The following is a 26,328-nucleotide window of genomic DNA, read 5'->3' on the forward strand; positions in this document are numbered from 1 at the left end:
TGTTTTAGTCTCGTGTTTGTGAAGTATTCTTCCAGGTCCCAGTCCATATTTTTGTTCCTGCATTGTTCGGCATGGGTTAACTCTTTATTATCCACTACATCTCCCAGTCTGCATATTTCCTTTTCCACCCAACGTGGCTGCCTCCCTAGCTTTTGTATCTCTTTAATATTGGGATTTACCCACAGTGGGGACATTCTGGTAGCTTTCCCCTTCCATCCCATAGCGTGTGCGACTTCCTTCCTGATCTGCACCAATCTCGGTCCTGCTGGGGGGAGAGTACCCTCTTTAAGGGGGTTCAGCCTTCCATTCGCGACAGTTTCAGTCTCGTGTGAGCTAGATTACCCCCTCCAAATACCCACTCTTTTGCTACCACCAGATGGGCCGCCCAGTAGTATTTCCATATATCCGGCAGTCCTACCCCTCTGTCACATACCGCTTTTGAGAGCATCCGCAGGGCTATGCATGGATTCTTGTCACCCCATAATAGTCCTCTAATTATAGCTTCGATCCTTGTGAACTGTGCCTTGGGTATTTTCACCAAAGTGTTCTGCAAGACATATAGCAGTCTAGGCAGTGCCATCATTTTTAATAAATTGACCCTTCCGAGCAGTGTTATAGGTAGGTTAGCCCAATGTTCAGCGTCTTCTTGTAGTCTGCGATTTATTGGTTCTAGGTTATTTTTAAGAAACAAATGTTCATCCTTTTGCACTGTTATACCCAGATACTAAAATCCCCCTTGCTCCACCCAGAGGGGGCATTCCTCAGGGACTGCATCTTTCCCCCCCTGTACTAGTATTATGACTGATTTCTCCCAGTTAACTCTCAAGACCGCAGTAAATTCCGAACTCCCGTATGGTATCCATTACCCTCTGACCCGTTCTTCTGCGATCCCCTAGATATATCAAACGATTGTCTGCATATAGAGAGATTCTATCTTCCCAGTTCCTGAGCCATCGGAACCCTTGTATTGTTGGATCTGCTCTAATGCGCTCGGCTAGTGGTTTGATCGCTATGAGGAATAGCAGCAGCGACAGTGGACATCCTTGTCTCATGCCCCTCTGGAGCGGGAAGATACGGGATATGTGCCCATTCCGTCTAACTTTCGCGAGTGGTTGTGCATTTAGTAGTTTCTTCTATTTTACTCTACTTCCTTCAATCTCCCCTCTTATATGCTTATATGCAGTAACATCATTTTAGGAATGTTCCTACTTCCCTTCTACATTTGAGACACCGGCCATGCGTTACTCTACCCCTGTTATGCAGTCTATCTCTGGAATGGTACACTCTGTGCAGAATGTTGTATTGTATGAGCCTCATCTTGGGTGATACATTAACCTCTCTTGTAGCCACTAGCGCTTCTATCTATTTTTCCTCCTCTATTGTTCCAGGGTCTCTTTCCCATCTTCCTTTCAGGTGTGACATGGGGGAGGGGGTGTTTTTATTTATGACTTGATATCGTGTGGTTATCCCTTTCCCCTCTATTTTATCCCTGAATAGATTAATCTCCGGGGGATGGGGGGTGTTCGGGGGAAGTCCAATTCCCCTTCAAATTGAGCTTGTACAGTGTGTTTTAGTCTCGTGTTTGTGAAGAATTCTTCCAGGTCCCAGTCCATATTTTTTTCCTGCATTGTTTGGCATGGGTTATCTCTTTATTATCCACTACATCTCCCAGTCTGCATATTTCCTTTTCCACCCAACGTGGCTGCCTCCCTAGCTTTTGTATCTCTTTAATATTGGGATTTACCCACAGTGGGGACATTCTGGTAGCTTTCCCCTTCCATCCCATAGCGTGTGCGACTTCCTTCCTGATCTGCACCAATCTCGGTCCTGCTGGGGGGGGGAGTACCCTCTTTAAGGGGGTTCAGCCTTCCATTCGCGACAGTTTCAGTCTCGTGTGAGCTAGATTACCCCCTCCAAATACCCACTCATTTGCTACCACCAGATGGGCCGCCCAGTAGTATTTCCATATATCCGGCAGTCCTACCCCTCTGTCACATACCGCTTTTGAGAGCATCCGCAGGGCTATGCGTGGATTCTTGTCACCCCATAATAGTCTTCTAATTATAGCTTCGATTCTTGTGAACTGTGCCTTGGGTATTTTCACCAAAGTGTTCTGCAAGACATATAGCAGTCTAGGCAGTGCCATCCTTTTTAATAAATTGACCCTTCCGAGCAGTGTTATAGGTAGGTTAGCCCAATGTTCAGCGTCTTCTTGTAGTCTGCGATTTATTGGTTCTAGATTATTTTTAAGAAACAAATGTTCATCCTTTTGCACTGTTATACCCAGATACTAAAATCCCCCTTGCTCCACCCGGAGGGGGCATTCCTCAGGGACTGCATCTTTCCCCCCTGTACTAGTATTTTGACTGATTCTCCCAGTTAACTCTCAAGACCGCAGTAAATTCCGAACTCCCGTATGGTATCCATTACCCTCTGGCCCGTTCTTCTGCGATCCCCTAGATATATCAAACGATTGTCTGCATATAGAGAGATTATATCTTCCCAGTTCCTGAGCCATCAGAACCCTTGTATTGTTGGATCCGCTCTAATGCGCTCGGCTAGTGGTTTGATCGCTATGAGAAATAGCAGCATCGACAGTGGACATCCTTGTCTCATGCCCCTCTGGAGCGGGAAGATACGGGATGTGTGCCCATTCCGTCTAACTTTCGCGAGTGGTTGTGCATTTAGTAGTTTCTTCTATTTTATGAAGTTGGGGCCCAGGCCTACCTTTTCCATTGCTGCCCACAGGAATTCCCGTTGCACCAAACCAAAGACCTTCTCTAGTGCCATTATTGCGTGGGGACCCTCTAATGAGTCAGTAATACTAAAGTGTTATGTGCCCTTCTCATGTTCATCATTTTGCTCTTCCTGGAACAAAACCACATTGATCTGAGTTCATTAGCTTGCTTATTACCCCTACTAGCCTTGTTGCTAGTATCTTGGCTAGGACTTTTGCCTCTCCATTCAGCAAAGATATGGGACGGTACGAGGCACATTTATCGGTGGGTTTACCTTTTTTGTGTATTATCACTATTGTAGCCGTTCTCACGTCAGAGTGTGCCTTGTGCACAGCTTTCCATGAACATGTCCCACATTGGCTTGACCACCTTGTCTCCGATTCATTTCCAAAATTCAGTCGGGATTCCATTTGGTCCTGGGGTTTCACGTAATTTAAGCTCTTACTTGCCTCTTGTACTTCCTCCATCGTTATCTCAATATCCATTACTTGTCGCGTTTGTTCAGCTACCTGTGGCAGGTTTAACCCATCTAAGTATCTCCCAATTTCGATCCCTGTAGGCCCTGGGACTGCACTGTATAGCCCCTGGTAAAAATGTGCGAAGTCGTCTACTATTTTTTCCCCTTCCGTGTAGATTGTTCCCTCCTCATTACTGATGCCCCTAACCCATCTGGACTCCTCCTCCCTTTTCTCCAACCATGCAAGCATCCTTCCACATTTGGACCCGAGTTCATACACTCTGGCTTTCATGGCCCAGCATGCCTTTTTTGCCTCATCTGTCACCACTTCTTTGTATTGCCATGCAACTTTTACATCTCTATTTTAGATTCTATTGCTTGTTCGTCTACGTGCCTCTATTCTGTCCTAGCCACCTCTTCTTCTAGTGTCTCCAGCTTTTCCTTTCTTTCTCTCCAGTATCGCCTTATTGCCACCTCTGCCCTTCCCCTATTTACCGTTTTATACTTCCCAAAGTGTGCAGCCATTCTTCACTGTGCCCTCATTCAATTCAAAGTATGTCTCCGTACAGTCTTTCATCTCCTCCCGTATTGTCTCGATCCCTAGATGGTATGTGTTCAGTCTCCATTCCCCTTTCCCCTTCAGTTCCTCCCCTCTTATCGTAATATAGAGCGGGGCATAATCCAATATGCCTCTTGTCAGGTATTCCGCTTCTATTACCCTCCCGGTGATGGTACATTGAACCAAAAAGTAGTCTACATGAGACATCGAGTTGTGTGCTGAGGAATAGTACGAGAATTGTCTTTTACCGGAGTGTAACCCTCTCCAGACATCCCGTAATCCTGTTGCCTCCAAAAAGGTCACCAGCTTGGTGCGCGTCTACCCCCCGGGCGTTTCCCCCATCTGAGGACATCTATTCGCCCCTGAAGGACATCAGTAAAGTCACCTCTCACTATGGTTACATTTGCACCATGTGTTGCCAGCATCGCCTGTATTTTGTTAATTAAGTCTGGTTTTAATGGTGGAGGTGCGTACACGTTCAGTATGGTAATTGCTTCCCCCCATAATTCCCCCAGTCACTACCAAATATCGTCCTTCCCTTCTCTCTCTCCACTTGACCAACTGGAATGGAATGCTATGACTGAGGTGGACTGCCACCCCGCTGGATCCTCTGTAGTATCCTTCATGTTCCACCAACGTGTATTGACCGCTGCCCAGAAACCTACACTCTGAGCCATCAAGTGAGTTTCCTGCAATAGTAATATGCAGGCTTTCTGCCTCATCAAATAGTTTGTCACCAGCCCCTCTCTTAATCTCATCATTTCGGCATTTCACAATCCTACATTCTCCTTGCATCGTTCCGTGTAGTGTCATTTGCCTCTGTGTTGTACTTTCCCAGGTGTGAGATCCCTTGCCTTGTTGTTAAGTCAAGATGTATACCGAACTGCATTTGTGCATGTCTAACTACCCATATTCTCTCGCTCCCTGCCGCTTGACCTCTCGAACAAACCCAACAACACCCCCCTCCCCCACCCTATACTTCCCCCCAACTTGAAGCATCTGTTGACCCCAAAACAACTATCGCTCGTCCCAACCCTTGATAGGGGCCTCGGGATTTGCAAGGGGGGCTATGCCTGCTGGTCGCTCTACCCGAAGTCTTGAATTTTACCCACTTGAGTTTGTTGCTTATTCACTGTTGTTGCTCTCATGCTCCCCCTTCCCACTCCACCCCCCTCCTGGGACCACATCAATGTCAATTATTTGCAGTCTATCTTGCATATATGCTGTTTCCTGACTTCCAACTGCTTTTCCCTTCTCCCTGAGGGGGCCATTTCTGTTCCTGCATTTTTGTTTTGCCCCTTCTGCTTTATCCATTGCTGCGGGACGATTGTTTCTGTCCAGTCCCATGCATCAGTAGGGCGCGTGAAGAACCTAACTCCCTGAGGGGCACAGTGTTGCTGGATAAATTGTGGCATACTTCATTTCTTTTTCCCCTAGCTACCTGTGCACCGCGTCAAAGGATTGCTGCGCGTTTTGTACCACTTTGGTGAAGTCGGGGTATATTGCAATCCTTGCCCCATTATACTCTAGAGTTCCCTTCTTTCTTGCTGCTTGTAAGATTACATCTCGATCGCGGTAATTTAACAGTTTGGCAATGATTTGTCTTGGTGGGGCGCCTCACCCACTCAGTTTGTACTATGTGCCCTTTCAATTGAGAAACAATTAGACAGCCCATGTGGGCCCATCTTTCTTCCATCTGCTGCGTCCTTTTCTACATTTTTATCATGTCTCAACGGGGTCATAACATCTTCGACAGACGATATACGCTCTTCCGCTTCTCCTACTCGCGGCGCTGACACTTATGCAGGTACCATCTCCGGAGACTGACATCCAGACCTACTGCATCTATCCTTTGCTCCAGCTGTGTCTTTGCCTCGTGTACGGCTCTCAAGATTTCCTGGGTAGCCTGAGATTCTGCGTTTCCCCTGTCCTCCATTGTCGACTATGGTCTTGTCTCCGGTGCTTATTGTGTTTTGGGCCCTCCTGTCCTATATGCGTCAATCTTAGACTGATGGTTTGGTTTCTTGCCCTTATACTTATCCATTTTCATAATTGGGTGTAGCGTGGGTATCACTCTTTTGCCCGCTGTATAGTCTTCCAGAGAATTCCCTCCGCACTCTGTCCTGCCCCGCTCCCTCTATCTCCTTTGTTGCTATACCTCCTGGTAATAGCGCCTTTTTCCAGCCCCTCTTATGCAGGGCTTCCCACGGCTCCCAGCGCCTGACGATGGGTTGTAGTAGCTACTTGTGTTCCTTGCCGGTTGGCGCTGGGTACTGTGAGAAACCAGAAGGTGTCTCACCCGATAGTCCCCAGGGATATCTCTCTCAGGTGGCCCGGTCACGGCCATCCCTTTTGGATCCAGACCCTGGGGGTGGGTCAGTGCGGGAGGATCATCTGGGTGAGGGGTCCTTGGGGAGTGGGATGCCTGATGCCGAGACGCGGTATCCCTTGCCCGCTAACACCTTTAACCCCTCCTAGCAGGTAGGATATCGGGGAACTTTAACTCCCTCCCCTTCCCTACACGAACACTGCTACACAAACTGCCCACTCTGGGAGAAAACAGACTAATACCCGAGCAATGTACCTGACCTGTCCGAATACCATGGTCAGGCAGAGTCAGGCAATTACCTTTGACAATACACACCTGACTTCAATTGAACCTCCCCACAAAGATAAAAGGCGGAGTACGAGAGCACACTTTGAGCGAGGCAAAGCACACAAAGGAGCGGTTCTTCCCAGGCAGCAACTGAGCCGATGGAGAGAGACGGCAGACCGAGAAAGGAGAACAAGGCAGGAGATACCCTTGATCTTTTTGACGAGTGATCGTTATACTCCTAGGAACTTGAAAGCAGCACGTGTAAGGCCAACAAGGGAAACCGAAGAATCCTGCATTGTGTGTCTGAGATATCCGAGGCCCGCCTGCATGAATGACTGAGTCGGGGAGGAGCAGCAGCCGCTGTGGTATCGTCCTTGGCTCCGAGATCAAAGCCGCAAACAGAAAAATCAACACAGCCGGTGAGTTGAAGGAAACTGTACGAGACCGGTCTGTGTTGAAACGAAGGTTGCAAGCAGCAACATGGTTCCCCGAAAGAGCCAACGTTGAAGCGTTTGATGAAAGACGCGGGTAAAGGCCAGACGGCTGATGAATTGTTTGAACATTTAACGTGAACTAAGATAAAAAATAGCAGAGTGGTCTGGCACCGCGTGTGTGCTCAAACAAAGGTCTCTGACTGATGTATCCCACAAAGAAGTGGCAAAAGGAACTGTAATATGTCAATGTGAAAACGAAGAATAGAAATCAAATAAGAATTAATCAAAGTGGTCCTGCAAGGATATAAGTAAAATCCATTGCACAGTGGAAAGTCTTTGATTATGAATAAATGCATCAAGGTCTGAGCCCGGCTGAGTGAGACCTATTGTGAATTTATCGAACTGTGAAATAAGAAGAAAGCAAGAGTGCAAGGTCCGAGCCCGATCGAGGGAGACCTATTGTGAATCTGTGTATCAAAGGGGTCCGAGCCTGGCTGAGAGAGACCTAGGGTAAACAGTGCACCCGAGACTTTGTAAGCGTGAGACTCCTGAAGAGAAAGTAACTTTGATGTTGTGTTTTGTATCCAAGCCATTTTACGAATGAGAGACTTTATTGGGAATGAGACTTTGTCGCAGAAGGCCCTTGTTTATATCCTGACCTGCATCCTCGTGCTGGAGAAGCCAGAATCTGTGCTAAGCTCGAGTGTGCCACCTTGCCCCGTGCTGAAAACGCGGGGAAGGGAAGCTAATTGACCGGCTGTCCTGAAATATTCTTACTTGAATACTCTTTCTTTTGCATACATCATTTTCCCACACCATTTGTATTTAGAAAAAGGGATTGGCAATAGGTGTATTAGCATAGGCCCTTTTGATTTTGAAAAGACTCCACTAGGACTGTGCTATTTTTACTTTGATGGTTGTAGCCTGCTCCCATCCTTACATTTAGGGTTAGATAGGCGTTCATCCAACCCATTGAAGTTCAATAAACACCCCTGAACTGTGATCACTTGTGTCTGTCTTCACTGTTTGATATCATGCCTTCCTTACAGTACCCAAGCCCACTGTAAGTATGTGTGGTTGTTATTAGTAGACCCGACCCCTCATTGGTGCTAGTGTCTGGCTGCTAGTGTACTGTGTCAGCTAGCGGTAGGTGGTAATCCATAGCTGGCTGTGGTTGTCGATGTGTTCCAGAGATACTGCAGTCTCTGGTTCTATAGTTCCGCTCCCAGGTGGGAATAGATGTGTTAGGAAGTCATGGACACTGACAGGAGTCGGACTCTGGGAGGGCGAGGTCCAGTTTGCTTCTGCAGGTAAACTTTCTGTTGTCACCGAGTCTCACTCCTTCAAAGCACTGTGAATGGATCTAAGCTTCAGGATTCAGGACTCTGTGATTCCAGGAGGGGTAGCTGGGGGGGGGTCTCTATCTCCCACCTCCACACAGAGGACTGTGTTGATATTCCAGCTCCAGCCTGGTTCCAGGCCCCTGTGCCCCTCTCTCTGCGTCCCAACCTACCGGTCCACTACTTTCAGCCTGAGCTCCTCCTCCCAGCCATTCCGGAGCTCACTCCGTTCACTCCTCCACAGGTCCTCCCCGACCTCCAAACTTCACCCACGTGTGCCACAAGGATTCACCTCCTCATCGATTTTGTGCCAAGGTTTAGCACTGCCGTTTTTGGTGCAAATACCTTTTGGGCCCTCAATCCCGGGGCGGGCGGCACTTCTCTGCTGCTACTCCATTTTCTGTGCAACAGCACCCCCCCACCCCCAGATGGACAATGATGTATCAGCTAATGGTCAGCAGACTGACAGTAACATTCTAGTTCATAGATTGTTCCTCTAGAAATGGCCGTCAAGTTCATGCAAGGACTGGGTGAGAGTACTGGTCTAGTCATTCCACTATTATGGATCAGAATGGGTGTTAGAGGGGCACAAATACCAGAACCTCTCTCTGTCTGGTTTAGAACATTGTTATTACCAATATGTGTACCCCTACAACTTTTTTCATTTGCACACATCCAGTTTCGCTGTGCTCAATAGTATGTGATCTCCCTCAGAGACAGTTGCTTGGTTGTTCCAGCAGCCGAATGAGATTGCTGGTCTAGCAGTGGGAATTCATCCTTGACGACAATTGCTTAGCTAGGGACATAAAATACTGGGTTTTTTCAAACGAGAAAATTCTTGGGAGGTGGAAATACTGGAGAATTCATGACGGACTGTGCCGTGATTATGGTAAGTAAGTAACTAGTTCAGTATTAGCAATATGTGTCAATTTTAAGTAAATTAGATCGACAATAGGGGTAGTAACAGGTATATCTTTATCAACAGGCATGAAGTGAGGTTCAAACTGAATATCTATAACACAGAAAGTTTGATGGTCCTGTGACACAGAATTACGGTTCCATGTCATTTCATCGCGGGATGTTTTTTCGCAGGGTTTTATACCCCAATTTTTTTTTCTTGAAAAAAAACATTGAATTTTTGTTTTTATTATTTTGGGGGCGGGGGGTTCCCCCCGAAACCCTCCATTTTTGAAAAAATTAGATGGGTTTTTTTGAAAAAAAATCACGGTAAAAATTTCCGCGAAAAAATATCCCGCGACGAAAGGACGTTGTACCAGAATTACTTACCCTAGTGCTGGGAATTCTAGACATGATCTCTTTCTAAATTAAATCCGACAAGAAAAAGAAAAGTTATTTTTGACAACATTTTTGATATAAAAAATATGTTCAATGACTTTCAGATTGAAGAACTAATGCATTTCTAATGCTTGAGATCTATAAAATTAAGAAATAATATTTGTGCAAGGATGAAAGCCAAGATAAAGACGTGACACTAAGGTATTTTCAAATTTTAAACTTTAAGATAAGCAGCGCTGTTCTTGAGTTATCAGCATCATTCGATCATATGACATATTCTTCATAAATTCATTATATGCTACAAAATTAATGGTAGCCCCTGTCATTTGTACTCAGGGGATTTACCATTATGGGACAATGATGGAAAGGATACTAAGATAGTAATCTCACCAGGAAAGGTAATTATAATCTCCTCAGAGATACATACCACATTGAAAGTAAATAACAGTAATTTGAGATAATAACTCTCTCCCTTTTTTAAAATACTTTTGTCACCTGCAGATTTCTACAAAAAAATCAGCCTATCCATTGCAATGCTCTGTTGAATCATTTGTGTGTTTACATAGCGTTGGAAATTATATATGCTCCCAATGAATGTTCTGCAACAATGAGTTGTGAACTGAAACATGTTGAGGATTCTAAGAAACAAAGTTTCCAGGATATGGGCCCATTCTTGTGGATAAGCCTTAAACATTGCGTTTGATAGTCCGTCTGGACCCGTTGCTCGTGAGTTAGTAGCTTTAGCTATAATCTCCAAGATGTCATCCAAGTCAAAGGAAAGTATCCACTCATGATTTGTCACCCTTTCCTTGAACATTGTCGTTACCAAAATCAAGGGTGAATAGTGCAATAAAATGGGCTACCCAGGTCTCGTCGGTTATGGGGTTAACTTGTAAAGCCACATGTTGTGTTTTATTCATAAAGTTTAACAGAAACCAAATCTCTGCACTGTTTTTGCTGGCAATAGCTGCCAACATGTGTTCAGCATCTCTTTGGGCTAAAATGCTCCTAGAGCCTCGCTACCAATTACCCTAAGTCTAAAGTTTGTATGGTCTCTGGGGGGAATGGACCAGCAGCGGCATCCATCATTATCGCTCCTGCTAAAATGGCTGAATCCAGATTGTCCGTAAACGTGATTAAGCGCTCACTTGTCACAGGATTCAAAGATTCATGGAAATCCACTGCTGGGTTTGATTGTGCTGGCACAACCCCTGTCAAAGATCCATGCGCTGCCATTTGAAGGAAGTTGCGAATGTCTGAGGATGGCCGCAGTAGAATAATCGGCGGCAAGGCACTTATCGGTTGCAGCAGAAGCATCAATGGACAGTTAATTGTAGAATCAGTTGCAAGGCGAGGTGCTTGGAGCAACTTTGCCAGCCTTGTGCACTTCAATACATAGGCATAAGACCTATTCCCTATTAATTAAGTTATATTAGGTTAACAAAATAGTTGGCCACTTACTCCTGTCTCTATACAAGGGTTGAAGTCAGAAGAGTGTTCTGTTTCAGTACGGTAAGGCCTTCGTAGGAGCTCTGCAGAAGCACCTCCCAGCCTAACAGCACTCCGAGTGCACTCTACGAGTGTGCGCATGCGGGTCTGCGCGGCCCGCACCTTTTATGCAATCCCAGGTGCTTGTAGGCAGGATTTACAGCATCCAGTAGAAAAAATAAAGTCCTTTGATAAAACAGCGATACAATGATTAAAAGCTCAGGGAGAGAAACGTCTTCTTTCTCGCAGTCTCTGAAGTGATGCAACCAAACAGCACTCTGAGTGCAGTCTACAAGTGTTGGTTTCTCCCCTGCACCTGAAGGGCAGTGGGTCTGGAGGATGAGGTAGCTTGGCGTGCATCCTTTGGCAGAGGGAGGTGGGGGGGAAGAGGCCAGGTAGTGGGCCTGGAGGCAGCTTGGCATGTATCCTTTGGTAGATATGATGGGTTATTTATAACACGCTTAATACCCAGAGGTTTATAAGCCCGGACCTGGGGATCGAACCTGTGTTGCTCCGTGTCGTCTTGCTTCCAAGGCGAGCACGTTGCCTCTGAGCTATCCTCCCGAGCTTGGGGGAGCTTGGGGCTTGGGCGTGCAGGGCAGTTGCCCTGAAGGCTGAGGTAGCTTGGCGTGTATCCTGTGGCAGTGTGAGCTGGAGCCGGGCGGCAGGGCAGTGGGCCTGGAGGCTGAGGTAGCTTGGTGTGTATCCTTGGCAGAGGGAGCTTTGAGATGGAGGCAGGACAGTGGGCCTTGAGGCTGGGGTAGCTTGGTGTGTATCCATGGGCAGAGGGGGCGGGGAGTGGACCTGGAGGTTGAGGTGGCTTGGCGTGTATCCTTTGGCAGAGGGGGTGCAGGGCAGTGGGACTGTTAGTGTAGAGTAGGCAGCACGATGACGGGATTTGTGCTCTACTCTCTTAGTGGTGAGCGGGCACAGACAAGTGCGTGTCCTTTTTAGTTATACTCTTTTGGTGGGGGCAGGAAGCAATATTTTCTCTGGGCTCTGTCTCTCTCTCTCTCTGTATTTCTCCTACTCCATAATGAAATGTGCTTCACAAAGTTATGTGTTGCTTGAAACGCCATCTCTCACTGGCTCTCTTGAAAGATGAAAACATTGCTCCAAATTTCTCTGTCATGCTTTCTTAATTTGTAGCACGTACCATGCATCCTATTTTAGTTTTTCATAAAAATATCTCTTTTATTATTTCGGTACTTACCAATCTTGTACACATCTCTCTTTACAGGGAACACATATCTAAAACATTATTTTATACACATTCATTTGGCCAGACAGAAAAAAGGCCTTCAACATAACAGTTTATACAGTAAAAATAAAACATCTTTCTTAGACACAAAATCTGGACACTGTTGAATTACAGTGTCTTTTTCCAGTTCATTTCCTTAGTTGTATAGGGCCTACCAATTTAGAGCTGTGCTGGTGGTTGTTGTATAGAAAAGTCGACACAGTGTTTTTCGGCCGTCTCGTCACCAACGGTGGTGTATTAGATAAGCAGCCTTCATCAGGACGATGATGTGATTTTCAATTACACAAGCATATATGCATTGTGTCTTATTCAGTAGTGGCCTGTCCCGTTCTTTTAGCAGGTAGAAAACCCTATTATTCGTCCTAAAATGGAAAACAATGCGTCACCAATCTTAGGGAGGAAGACTGCAGCCACGAGTCTAAATGGTTGTGGGGATCCAGAATGCACGTCCCCGAGAATGGGAGTGAGTATCTTTTGGAGCCCGACACCTTTGTCACGCAAGCCCCTCCACCCCACTACAGGCTGTTGTCCCGAGAGCGATAGTCGCAGAACAGCAGCAGAAACAGTCGCAGGTGAAAGCAGCCCACGAGAAGGCCGGTTGCAGGAAAGAGGGGTTGGGCAGCAGCACCAAGCAAACCCAGGCCTTCACTGTCAGAGCGCTGATGAAGAACTCTGTGGTGAGTGGTCCGCTACGTTTACCCACATCGGAGGCCACCGCCATATATGCTGTCACATTGCAGGGAAATAAGAGGTGGATGCTCTGCCAGGTGAAAGTGCAGCCTCAAATGGCTTCTCTGGGTGCAGTACGCTATGTTTTGGCATGAGCCTTTTGGCGCAACACTTAGGGCGCAGAGCCCCTTTCGCAGCAGCCAGATTGGCGCAAAAACAAATTTGGCGCTGGCCTAACTAACGGGCACAGGATAACAAATTGAATATGAACTGTGGGGTTCATAAATATATATATTGCCCCCACGAGGACAAGTTGTCCACGTATTGGGCAATAATGCCGTCCCTCGAGAGCAGTAATATCTCACATGTATGTACTTTAAATATCAAACATATTTTTTATATATTGGCATGGAGCTAGGCCCTTAGCCAAAATGCACTTCATCTTTGCACCTTTGCAGGGTTTGAAACTGAGATTCGATGAGAAGGAACTAAAAGCAGCTCCTGGGTGTCGGGCATCACCTTGTAGGCAGGAGCACCGCAGGTGAACTAGGAGCTACCAGAGATGCTCCTTAAAATGTTTGTCCATTTTGTATGAACCATTGTGTTTCAATGTGTATTAGATGTGTTCTAATTCTTCTTTACTAACATTCTCAAATACTCAAAGTAAATGTCAGATTTACATGTTTGGAAGGTACCAGTTTGCCCAAATGTATCTCCTGGTAGCTGTTGGTTTCAAGCTAACCAGGCCTTACTATGCTAGAAGCAGGATCTAAATAGCTTCCAGCTCCCCTCAATTTCGAACCCTGCCTTTGCATGAAAATGAAAAGCTGGAAAGAGCAATTGAGCTGAAAGCACCTAGGTCATGCCATCCAGTTGGCAGTGACGACGTGCATTTCAGAACCTAGGGTGAGTTTTCCCAGAGAGGTTTTCGCCTGACTGTCACTCCCTCCCGTATAGGGACGAGGCGTGCAGCAGGTCACTTGCAGATCTCTCGCGAAGCAGGACATTTTGGTGAGGCTGTTCTGCTCAGCAGCCTGCATGCCAGGGCACCGCCACATTGATACGAAAGTCACTGCGCCAAAACATGCCGGTGCCTAACAGTCCCTGTGCCTGACGGCTGTGCCCTAACGGCTGCACCCTAACGGACGCGCCGAAACATCCTGCTTCGTCTGGGTGTGCCTTGCTGGTGGTGTGGTGTTGCTTTGTTGCCATCAAGTGGAAAAAAGTGTGAATTGATGTTACACAAACTTGCTAAGCATTATATACAGGATAATGTGAGGGTCAACCTCTGCACAGCAACGGAGGACCACTCCGTTACCAATGATAATGCCGGACACCGGTGCAGCGTGTAGACACGTCTTTATTTAACTTAACACTGAACTCCCCTTTCATCCCAGAATCCCTCCCTAGCCCTGCGTCACTTCCTTCCCCGCTTGGCCCAACGTGGCTCCTCCCCTAACCCAACAACAGCAATGGGCTGTACTACGCTGCACAACATTACATCTCGCCCTTTTTAACACCATAGATAAACATTTTACCCCATCTCTTCAATCAGTCGATGGGGTTTTATGCAAAATCGCTGAGGGCGTCTCTCTTGTCCTGGCGCTGCTGCCTCAGGATCATCACCGGGTCTGGCAGCCTAGTCTCCTGAGTCTGAGCTATTCCGGTCAGCTCGGGTGGGGTACTACGTGTGCGTCTCTTCACCTGGGCATTTCCTGAAATGCGAGGTGTTTCATGTGATTGTCTTGCGAGACCCTCCTTGTGTCATCAGCATTGTTCCTCTCTTATGTGTTATGGCCAGCCATTCAGAGGCAAAAGTGGGATCTTCCTTCCGACCTCTAGATTGTCGCACTACCACCTGGGCTCCCACCACTATGTTGTTTACCTTGGCTCCCCGCCTGGCATCAGCCCTGTCCTTAATTTTCTTTTTCTCCTCCCGATAACGGGGCCGGGCCGGTTATAGTGAGCTCTTGGGGAGAGTAATCGGGCCTTCTGGCAGTCGGGTACATACTGCTCTCCCAAACATGAGGTCAGCAGGACACACTCCTGCGGTGCTGGGCGCGGTGTGTCGGTACTCTCTGAGCAGCTGGTATAGGGTTTGTTCGAATGGGCTATTGGTGACGTTGGCCACCTGCAGAGATCGTTTGATGTTTGCCATGAATCGTACTGCAATTCAATTGGCTTGTGGCCATAATGGTGTGATCCTCCTATGTTGAAAACCCATATACCTTGCAAAATTTGCAAAGTCCTGACTAGTAAATGGAGGACCATTGTTCAATTTGATGACTTTGGGGATTCCATCATATGTCGAGAGCATCTGATCCAGCACAGGTATGACACAGGTGGCAGATGTGGACTCAATCACCCGAAGGAGGGCATGGTGGTCCGTGATGACTGAACGCTTTTCTGTAGAGAAACAAATGAAAATACTCACAGGTCCACACAAGGGCCAGGCTCCCTTTCTCGAGCCTGCAAGTATGCCTACTTTGTGTGCATGAGGCTCCGGCTGGCATATGTCACTATGTACGAGTTGTGTGGATTATCCTGGTCCTGTTGTGTCAGAATGGCACACAGGCCGACTGGGCTGGTGTCCACGACCACCTCTGTGGTTCTGTCAGTGTGGAAATAAGCCATGTTCCTCTGCCTTCAAAATGCTATTACGGATGTTCTCAAAGGCTTCCTGGCATTCCTTTGTCCTTTGAAATGCCTGGTCACATTTCATGAGGTGTCTGAGAGACGTACTAATGGTGGCGTAGTCCTGCAGGTATCTTGAGCAATAGCTAGAAAGCCAGAGGAACGAGTGTAGCTCAGACACATTCTGCGGTCTTGAGGTGGTGTTGAGCGCTGCTACTTTGTCATGGTCAGGTCGCATGCCTCGTTCAGAAAAGAGGTGTCCGAAAAATCTTAATGAGCCCTTGCGGAACACGCATTTGTTTTTGATCATTGTCAGCCCCGCCACCTCAAGCGCTAAACATAATCGGTACAGTACGGCATCATGTTCCTCTGTGGATCTTCCAAAGACCAGGACGTCATCCAAGTAATTTAAGCAGTTAGGGATGTCATATGACCTTGTGAAATTCGTCCTGAAAGATTTTGTGTGCAGATGATATTCTGACACTGAGTCGTTTATATCAGAATAGGCCCATATGTATCAAGAATGTGGTGATGTATCCCGACTCGGGGACAATTTCTAGCTGGTGATATCCCTTTGTGAGTTCTAGTTTCGAGAACACCTTTGCTCCGTGGAGTAAGTGAACCATGTCTGTGATTCGAGGCACCTGATGTCTCTCTCTTTGTATCGCCTCATTTGCCCTTCTCATATCTACACATAGCTGGATGGACCCTTCGGCTGCTTTTTTGGGGACCGGTACTATGGGGGATACCCAGGGTGTGGGCTCTATGGCGGGTTCAATGATGTGTTGGTCCAATAGTTTCTTGAGTTCGTCCTCCACCTGTTTCTGTATGTTGACTGATATGCCCCGATAGTGTTGGGCTATCGGCTAGACGTCGGGGTCTATATGAAGTTGCATTTTGCAGTTTCTGAGCTTTTGCCGAGCCCTTTGAACAGTTTTGTGAATGTCCTTTCAATATCCAAAAAAAAGGTCAGGGCGCCCCTCTGCAAGAAAGAACACGGCACGATAACCTGTCCTGTGGGAATGTACCCACTCAGAATCTTCAGCCACATGTTTTACCTCACTGTACCTTTCACAAAGGAGGACTATCCATTTGCATATCAGTCTTTGTCCTGCACTCTTGAGCAGTCCAGCACTGAAATGCTAGGCAATCCTCCTTTGAACAAGAGTACCAAACCAACAGCAACCCCAGACACGTGTTTCTGCTTAGTCCGGGCTCATCAGTGAGGTGGAGCTGTGCCTCTCTGAGGACAGTAAGCAAGGGGTTCACGTCTGGATAACTGTAGGTAATTTAGGGTGACCAACCCCAAGTTCCTTTTAACTTTAAAAAGAGGTCAGGGCGCCCCTCTGCATGAAAGAACACGGAATGATAACCTGTTCTGTGGGAATAAACCCACTCAGTCCGCAGCGACATGTTTTACCTCACTGTACCTTTCACAAAGGAGGAATACCATTTGCATATCAGTCTTTGTCCCGCCCACTTGAGCAGTCCAGCACTGAAATGCTAGGCAATCCTCCTTTGAACAAGAGTACCAAACTAACAGCCACCCCAGACAGGTGTTTTCAACTGGTAGGCGACGTGTACCAGCCCCATGTCTACTGCGGTCTTGAAGCTGAGGATACACCCACTGTTGGTCTCTGTCTTGAGCACGTGAAGCTGGAGGGGTGCTGCATGTGCTTTGCATGAGCAGACTGCTGAAATTACTCCTCTGCATGGCCGGGGTGTTGTGGACCCATACAGGTAGATGTCTATGGTCGACGGTTAGCTTTGGGGCTGTGGGAGCCTGTTGTATGCCTCCACACTTAGGATGTTTACCGTCGTCGATGAGGAACTCAGCAGGGATGTCATTAATGTGCATGATCAGTGTTGGGCTATGCTCCTTAGCCACATAATTGTTCAGCGTCCATATGTAGCCCTTTTTCCTCTGATCATCTTTGGACGATACAGAGTCACTGCTTGGCGCGGATCGTACTTCTATGTAGCAGACATGTCACCTGGAGCACCACTGTCTGTGTCCGTCAGATGCTTGTTGACTGCAGGGGTATGATCTGGTGCTCTTGAGGTCATCTAGCCTGTATCTTCTTGTCTCACTTCCAGTCCCGGCCTCGTGTGAGCTTGCCTGCGTGGCTCTCTACCTCTCTTACTATGGAATGGCATCCACAGCAGGTCTCTATGCTATTGTTCCATTATCTGTAACTTTCGGGTGACCCCTTATATCTCTGACCCCCATTTATGCTTTTTGTTACTTTCATAGGACGCCCCATGTCGGCTTTCCAGCTCATCCACCTGGCTGTGGATGTCTAATCTCTCCCGCCTCCAGCACTTCTCAGTGGATGTCTTGTATCTCTCCCCTCCAGCTCTGCTCCCCGTACTCTGAGGGTATGTCTCGTATCCTTCCCCTCCAGCTCTGCTCCCCGTACTCTCAGGGGTTGTCTCATATCTCTGCCCTCCAGCCCTGCTCCCCGTACTCTCAGGGGATGTCTCGTATCTCTCCCCTCCGGCTCTGCTCTCTTCTGCTTCCTCACCTTGAATCAGCTGTTCTGCACGCTGTGCGCATTTGCGGTCCCTACTTCAGCTGAATCCGTGTTTCTCCCGAAGGTAAGCCACTGGGGCTCACATCTCCAGCATTGGCCCCAATATCATGCCAATAATTTCATTCTGTGTGCGAGCGCTACTGTTTCTGAATTGTTTGCCGTGGATGGAATGCTCTGCATAATTGAAGTGCTTTGTTCACTATGGTTACGGAATACCGTTTGACCGTTTTGCACTTGTTTTTTTAACCTGGTGCCTGACAATTCAAGGGCACCTCTGTTTCATCCCATATGGCCCTGTGGCACTCGGCCACATCCAAGATGGCGGCTCGCTTACTGCATTGAATCCTGCTGCATTGACTTCCTGCAGCGAGCACGCCCCATTGGCTACTTCGTTTTCTTCTTCAACCAATGGGGGCACCGGCAGTGCGGAGCCGGCCCTTCCTCAAAGGCCTGCATCTAAGGCCCCTGTCTTCTTCATGTCCGCTACCAGAATGCTACTTGAGGTATTTTCTTGTCACCCCTGCATTCAAACTTCCTTGACGCTGCAACCTCACTCTACCTTGAAATCTGGACTTCCATAACACTTCCTCCATAACTATGGGTACATTCCCTACTCTTGGCACGTTTCTACCCCCTTGTGCCTCAGCCCCCCTCTCTGCTTGTCCCCCATGTTTGAACCTCTGATTCCACTGCATGTTCACACCCACTTCTAACTTCTGTATCTGGGTGCTTTCCAAATGTGGCTGTGTTTTCATGTATTTAGCTTAATTCAGATTTGGCTGTGTTTTCATGCATTTAGCTTAATTCAGATTTGGCTATGTTTTCATGCATTTAGCTTAATTCAAATTTGGGTGTGTTTTCATGCATTTAAGCTTAATTCAAATGTGGCTGTGTTTTCATGCATTTAGCTTAATTCAGATTTGGCTATGTTTTCATGCATTTAGCTTAATTCAAATGTGGGTGTGTTTTCATGCATTTAAGCTTAATTCAAATGTGGCTGTGTTTTCATGCATTTAAGCTTAATTCAAATGTGGCTGTGTTTTCATGCATTTAGCTTAATTCAGATTTGGCTGTGTTTTCATGCATTTAGCTTAATTCAGATTGGCTGTATTTTAATGCATTTAGCTTAATTCAGATTGGCTGTATTTTAATGCATTTAGCTTAATTCAAATTTGATTGTGTTTTCATGCATTTAGCCTCAATTCAAATGTGGCTGTGTTTTCATGCATTTAGCTTAATTCAGATTTGGCTGTGTTTTCATGCATTTAGCATAATTCAAATCTGGCAGTGTTTTCATTCAGTTGGCTTAGTTGCAATCCTCTTTTTTTGCCTATCCTTACCTCTCTTTCTATCCTTTTTCTCTAACTCCCCCCTGGTTGCCTGTATGCTTGCCTGTTGTATCTCGCCCCCCCCTGTTTGCTTAGATGTCTGCTTATTTAAATCCCTCTTCTTGCTGTCCCCTCCTTTCTCCTCTCCCCCCTCCCTTCACTGTATCCTTAGCACTTGCTATCAGAAATGTCGCCGAACTGTATGATAGCAGCTTGTTTGTCTCCTCCCCCCTCACTTGTTTTTTCCTCCCTCTCCCTCTCCAGCACGATCTGAATTGTCGTCAGGCTAAGTAGGATAGTTTCTTGTTTTGTTCTCCTTCTCCCCGTTTCCCCTCCCCCCACCTCTTGTTAAATTCCGGTACTACCAAAATTGTCATCAGGCCTAGTAAGGTAGCTGCTTGTCTGTCTCATTCTCCTTCCCACCCCACCATCCCCCTTATCACTGTCAAAAGCTCTTGCACTATCTGAAATGTCGCCAGGCCGAGTATGATAGTTAATTTCACATTCTTAATGTATCAAGGACTTATAAGAATGTCACTGTATTCTCCCTTGTTCCCTCCCTGCCTTGAAGTGCTTTGAAACACATTGTGTATAGGCGCAATATAAATAAACAATCAATTCAATTCAATACTCTTAGGGGATGTCTCCTATCTCACCCATCCAGCACTGCTCCCTGTACTCTCAGGGGATGTCTCGCATCTCACCCACCCAGCACTGCTCCATGGACTCTCGAAGGCTCCCTCGAGCCTCTCTGCCCTGAGCCGCTCTACACATATATGAAGCCATTGCTCTCACCTCGAGCTCGGATGCTTTCCTGCTTTCTTCCTCTACCCACTCCTGCAGGCCCTTCAGCTCTTTTTTCAGATGCTCCATGTGGCTGTAAAGTTTATCCTACAAGAATAAAACCAGTTTGTTAGTCAAATGATTTCCTGTAAATAAATAATCTACACAGACAACAAGACAGAAGGGTCCCAGGACAGCCTAGCTCTTTCCCTACACCTGTATATAGTCTATGAAGAAAGCCCCCTGTATTTTCTCTTAAGCACACTTACAGTCTATAATGTATGCTCCCTCAGACTCCCTGCTGCTCCCATAGGCTAACAGACAGTCTATAAAGAATGCTCCCTCAGACTCCTAGGTGCTCCCATAGGCTAATGGACAGTCTAGAGTGTATGCTCCCTCAGACTCCTTACTATTCCCATAGGGTAATGTACAGTCTATAAAGAATGCTCCCTCAGACTGCTTGCTGCTCCCATATGCTAATGCTTTCTATAAAGAATGCTCCCTTAGTCTCCCTGCTGCTCCCATAGGCTAACAGACAGTCTATAAAGAATGCTCCCTCAGACTCCTAGGTGCTTCCATAGGCTAATGGAGAGTCTGTAAAGAATGCTCCCTCAGACTTCTAGCTTCCCCCATAGGCTACGGGACAGTCTATAAAGAATGCTCCCTCAGTCTCCTTACTATTCCCATATGCTAATGTACAGACTATGAAGAATTCTCCCTCAGACTCCTAGCTTGCTTCTCCCACAGGTTAATGTATAGTCTATAACAGAGGTCTTCAAACTGTGGGGCGCGGCCCCGTCCCAGAGGAGGGGGGGGGGGGCAGGGGGGAGCGGGTGGCAAGAGCCCAGCATGAAATGTAAAAAAACAAAATCTTTTTTCTTTTTCTTTTTAAGATTGGAGGAAATGGGCAGGGGTGGCTCACATGGTCGGAGTGGACAATACAACTGTCTCAGGCACCAATGAAAAAGCAGCCCGCAGTTGCAAATGGATATTCATTCCTTTAGTCACAGACTGTTTGAATAGTACCCAAGGGGGTGTTTTTTGTTAAGCAAATTGTGATATTTAAAGAATTTTCATTCAGCAACAATGGTCAAAACTACCAGCTGCATAGAGAAGTAACTCATCAAGCTGGCCCACATTGGCCAAAAAAGGGGCCGTTTTGACTGGCCTACACTAGCATTTTGCATTTTTGGTACGGGCATTGCCCTATTGCCCTATAGGCCAGTCCGAACCTGGCGGCTCATCCATAATGGGCGAGGGGGCGTCCACCCAGTGGCCCCCCCACCCATTATGGAGGAGCCAAGGAGCCAGCCCAGTGAAACACTGAGCACTCCCTCGGCTGCTTTTTCCAGCTGAGGGAGTGCTCCTGGACTGGCTGAACTGTTTCCCTTTGACAGTTCAGTTCCCCAGCCATACATGCTCACTAAGCTATGCAAGGCTGGAAGCGTTTTGCTTCGCAAGCCTCGCATAGCTCATTGGAAATGCTGGCTAGAGCACAGCATGTCTGTATGTGAGAGCAGGAGCTCCTGCGCCACCTCACACATACGGACAGAGCAAACTGGAGCAGGGCATTTCAGCACCCACGTGCAGGCCCCTGCAGAAGGTACGTTTATGTTCATTTTTTTTTTATTTAAATAGTTGTATGGATGCATGTATGCTTGTGTTATGAGTGAGTGTATGGTGATGGGTGCTTGTATGAATGATAGAGTGATTGTTGTGTGAATGTGCGTGTATGTGTGTGTGTGTGCGTTTGTTTTGGTCCGTTGAGCTGATTTTGGCAAGTGGGGGGTAGTGGGAGGAAGGAGGGTTGTACAACAAAGGCATTTTTAAAATGCCTTTTTTGCACAATCCCCTACCCAGTTGGCAAAATCAGCTCTCCTTCTGAGGTGCTGTGGAGCCCAGGGGACAGGAAAGGGATATATTTTACTGGATATCTATCATAGATGTCCCGTCAAAAATATCATGCTTTCCCCCTTGGCCCCCCATCTCCAATTGCAAACTGTTTGGCTTTTTTTTAAAGTATGCTCTAAAATGCAACATTTTAACCCATTATTTAAAAATAATTCACGGTAGGGAAATCCCATTAGCCTATGGGAGCAGACTCCTTGCTGCTCCCATAGGCTAATGCAGTCTATAAAGAATGCTCCCTCAGACTCCTAGCTTCTCCCATTTGCTAATGTACAGTCTATAAAGAATGCTCCCACAGACTCCTGACTGCCCCCACCGCTTACTATAGTCTATAAAGAATGCTCCCTCAGACTCCTGGCTGCTCCCATGGGCTAATGTAAAGTCTATAAAGAATGCTCCCACAGACTCCTGGCTGCCCCCATAGGCTAATGTACAGTCTATATAGAATGCTCCCACAGACTCCTGGCTGCCCCCATAGGCTAATGTACAGTCTTTATAGAGCGCTCCCATAGACTCCTGGCTGCTCCCATAGGCTAATGCACAGTCAGTAAAGAATGCTGCCGCAGACTCCGACCTGCTGCCATAGGCTAATGTACAGTCTATAGAGAATGCTCCCTCAGTCTTCTAGCTGCTCCCATGGGCTAATGTAAAGTCTATAAAGAATGCTCCCACAGACTCCTGGCTGCCCCCATAGGCTAATGTACAGTCTATCTAGAATGCTCCCATAGACTCCTGGCTGCTCCCATAGGCTAATGCACAGTCAGTAAAGAATGCTGCCGCAGACTCCGACCTGCTGCCATAGGCTAATGTACAGTCTATAGAGAATGCTCCCTCAGACTCCCAGCTGCTCCCACAGGCTAATGTGCAGTCTATAGAGAATGCTCCCTCAGACTCGCAGCTGCTCCCATAGGCTAATGTACAGTCTATAGGGAATGCTCCCTCAGTCTTCTAGCTGCTCCCATAGGCTAATGTACAGTCTATAGAGAATGCTCCATTAGACGCCTAGCTGCTCCCCATAGGCTAATGTACAGTCTATAGAGAATGCTCCCTCAGTCTTCTAGCTGCTACCATAGGCTAGTGTACAGTCTATAAGGAATGCTCCCTCAGTCTTCTAGCTGCTCCCATAGGCTAATGTACAGTCTATAGAGAATGCTCCCTTAGTCTTCTAGCTGCTCCCATAGGCCAATGGACAGTCTATAGAGAATGCTCCCTCAGACACCTGGGTGCTCCCATAGACTGGTTTACAATCCATAGCTCATTCATCTTGGAAGACACTCTGTTCATAGAGGTCCTAAGGTCATCAATCCTCATATCCTTTCCCCCATTAAATATGAATGATGACATCACCCACGACACATATGTAACCAGATCTGAGATCCTTGTTCTGCCACAAACACACCTAGTTCTCCTCAGCAGACCCTCCTACAGTGGGAGACTTAAGGCCCCGAGACTTGCACCCTCAGCAGGAGCACCCACTGGGAGGCTTGGGATATCCACACATGGCAACGTGAGGTCATGGGTGAGGTCACATGCTGGGCACATGCCAGGTTACTTGCATTGCAATGATCAGAGAGTGAAGGTTAAGCAGAAACCTTAACATTGGGTGAAGTGGGGCAGGGGGTGGGGGGCTGAAGTCGAGTAGCACCAGCCTTGCATGGGATGGGGCTGCGCCCCAGGGCTGGGTCCAACCATTGCCCATCTGCAGAGAGCTCGCCATTGGATGAAGTGGGGGGCAGTGGGGTTTGCAGTCGAGCAAGAGGACTGGAGTCAGAAGAGGGCTGGAGTCAAAAGAAGGGAGATTTTAGGGGTTAATTGGAGGAACAACCTCCATTTATGTATTTCCTTAAAAGAAGGGCCTCATTAGAAGTGAACCCACACCTAAAATCTGCTGCTTTGACATGGAGTTAATACTAGCATGTAAAGTGGCAGCAACTGTCCATGCAGAATTACTGCATGTCCTGTGGGATTCCATAATGGGGAATAGCAGCAGCCATGCAGTGTATTACTGACCAAGACATACCACACACACACCCTGTACTCTGTGGCAGCCTCCACACAGTATGAGATGCAAGGTCCCAAACATGCCACACACACCATTATACTGTTGGGCAGCCTGGAACTCAGTAGGAGATTTAGGGTCCCAAGACATGCCACGTACATCCTCTGTACTCTGTGGCAGACTTTACTCATTATGAGAAATATGCTCCCAAGACTTGCCACATACACCCCATGTACTCTTGGGCAGCCCCCACTCACCAGGAGCTTTAGGATCCCAAGACATGCAACATTCATCACGTGTACTCTTGGGCATTCTCCACCCAGCACCTTAGGTTCTATCCATGGCATGTGTACTCTCTGGGTGCGGGGGCATGGTGGGACATGTGGTTCCTGTCTGGTCACATATGCAATTTGTACATTTGGTCAGCCTTATTCTGTGGCAACCCTTTGGTCCCAAGCTTGCTATATGAACATTGTGTGGTCTTGGGCATCTTACTATAGACGACACTGTGACCTTTGCGAGCTCAGACCCTTCACATAATATACATAGTGTGCCCTTAGGCTGCCTCCTAAATTGGACATACAGCGTGCACCCTAAGGTCACAGACCCATCTAATGCACACTGTGGTACTTTGGTCCGACTCTTTGATTCCTGGCCTTTTACACACTCTACTTGTGCTCCTGGGCACCCTTATGAAGGTGCCGGGAGGGTGCCTTTTGCCACCAGTCATGTCACACACAGTGTGCTCTTCGGCCCTTCTTTATAGGACACACTGTGTGATCTCTATGCTGCAGAGATACCTGGCACACACTCAGGTGTGTGGTTCTCTTCACTGTGCAGCTGCACGTGCTGGACCTCCTGCTTTAGGGGTTCACTGTGGCTATAATGAGTGCCTGCGCCATCATATCCACAACGCATGTCCCTATAGCACACATACCTGGTACTCCTGGGCAGCATCAGAAATGAAGAGCAGTGTGTGAGAATGCACCCATGTCCCAGACTTACAGCACACACATACCTTGTACTCATGGGCAACTGCTGGGATGGAGGCACAGTGTGAGAACCCCACCCTCCACCCAACCCCATGTCCCTATAACACACATACACCTTGTACTCCTGGACAGGCGCTGGAATGAGGAGCACTGTGCAGAGAACCCACCCATGTCCCTGGTCTACAGCACACATTCCTTGTACTCCTGGGCAGCCTCAGAAATAAAGAGCACTGTGTGAGAACCCCCCATGTCCCAGACCTACAGCACACTTCCCTTGTACTCCTGGGCAGCCTCAGAAATGAAGAGCACTGTATTAGAACACACCCATGTCCAGACCTATAGCACACATACCATGTACTCCTGGGCAGCCTCTGGAATGGGGAGCACTGTGTTAGAACATTCCCATGTCCCTATAGCACACATACCTTGTACTCCTGGGCAGCCTCTGGAATGGGGAGCACTGTGTTAGAACATTCCCATGTCCCTATAGCACACATACCTTGTACTCCTGGGCAGCCTCTGGAATGGGGAGCACTGTGTTAGAACATTCCCATGTCCCTATAGCACACATACCTGGTACTCCTGGGCAGCCTCTGGAATGGGGAGCACTGTGTGAGCTCTGTGACCCCTGGATTCCCGGCAGATCACACAGATGGGTCTCTGGTCATCCTCGCAGAAGAGTTTCAGTTTCTCTTCGTGTTCTCGACACAGGTTCTCCTCTTGGGGGGTGTTGCTGGAGGCGTGAAGCTGTTTGGCTATTTCCACCACGTTCGCCACTAGCCTGATGGGTCGGAGGGTTTTGCTCTGTGAAGTTTCCCTGCACTGAGGGCAGGGGAAGTTTGCTTCCAGTCCCTCCCAGCACTGAGTGATGCAGGACAGGCAGAAGGCATGTCCGCACTCCACAGACACCGGCTCTGTGAAGTATTCCAGGCATATGGAGCAGGTGGCCTTCTCCTTCAGGCTCTGGAGCTGGGCGGCTGCGGCCATGTTTAGCTATAACAAAAAAAGTGAAGTTAAGTTTCGTTTCTCATCGGAGCCCATGAAGGGGGCGTGTCAGTCCTTCTCCTTCCTTATACACCCTGGAGGAGCGCGAGGTCTTTACTGGCTGTGGGACACGCCTATCAAGCTGGGTGGGCGTGTCCTCAGTACAGTAGGCACTGGTATGGACTTGGAACAACAAGAGACCTTGGAAAATGCTGTAGAAGAGCCCCCTCCCCCTATTACAGCGAGTAGGCAAGTGCAATCCCTGTAAGGGGGAGGATTTCCCCCCTGCAGAAAGCTTTTAGAATGCAGCTTCAACCATTTTTTTCAA

The 26,328-nt window shown here is 47.6% G+C and overlaps 1 protein-coding gene across 1 annotated transcript in view; it reads right to left on the reverse strand.

Moving 5' to 3' along the window:
* The window catches only part of LOC138521879 (E3 ubiquitin-protein ligase TRIM39-like), a 121,258-nt gene extending 95,200 nt beyond the window's left edge, over nt 1–26,058 (reverse strand). The window contains exons 1-2 of the mRNA XM_069635041.1: nt 25,590–26,058; nt 20,130–20,225 (exon numbers count right to left, since the gene is read on the reverse strand). Of these exons, the coding sequence (XP_069491142.1) occupies nt 20,130–20,225; nt 25,590–26,003 (510 nt within the window). The 5' untranslated portion in view covers nt 26,004–26,058. The remainder of the gene's footprint in view (nt 1–20,129; nt 20,226–25,589) is intronic.
* Between the last annotated feature and the right edge of the window lie 270 nt (nt 26,059–26,328).

Source organism: Ambystoma mexicanum, chromosome 13 (genome assembly GCF_040938575.1).
Source record: "Ambystoma mexicanum isolate Mex_15411 chromosome 13, UKY_AmexF1_1, whole genome shotgun sequence".
Taxonomy (NCBI): domain Eukaryota; kingdom Metazoa; phylum Chordata; class Amphibia; order Caudata; family Ambystomatidae; genus Ambystoma; species Ambystoma mexicanum.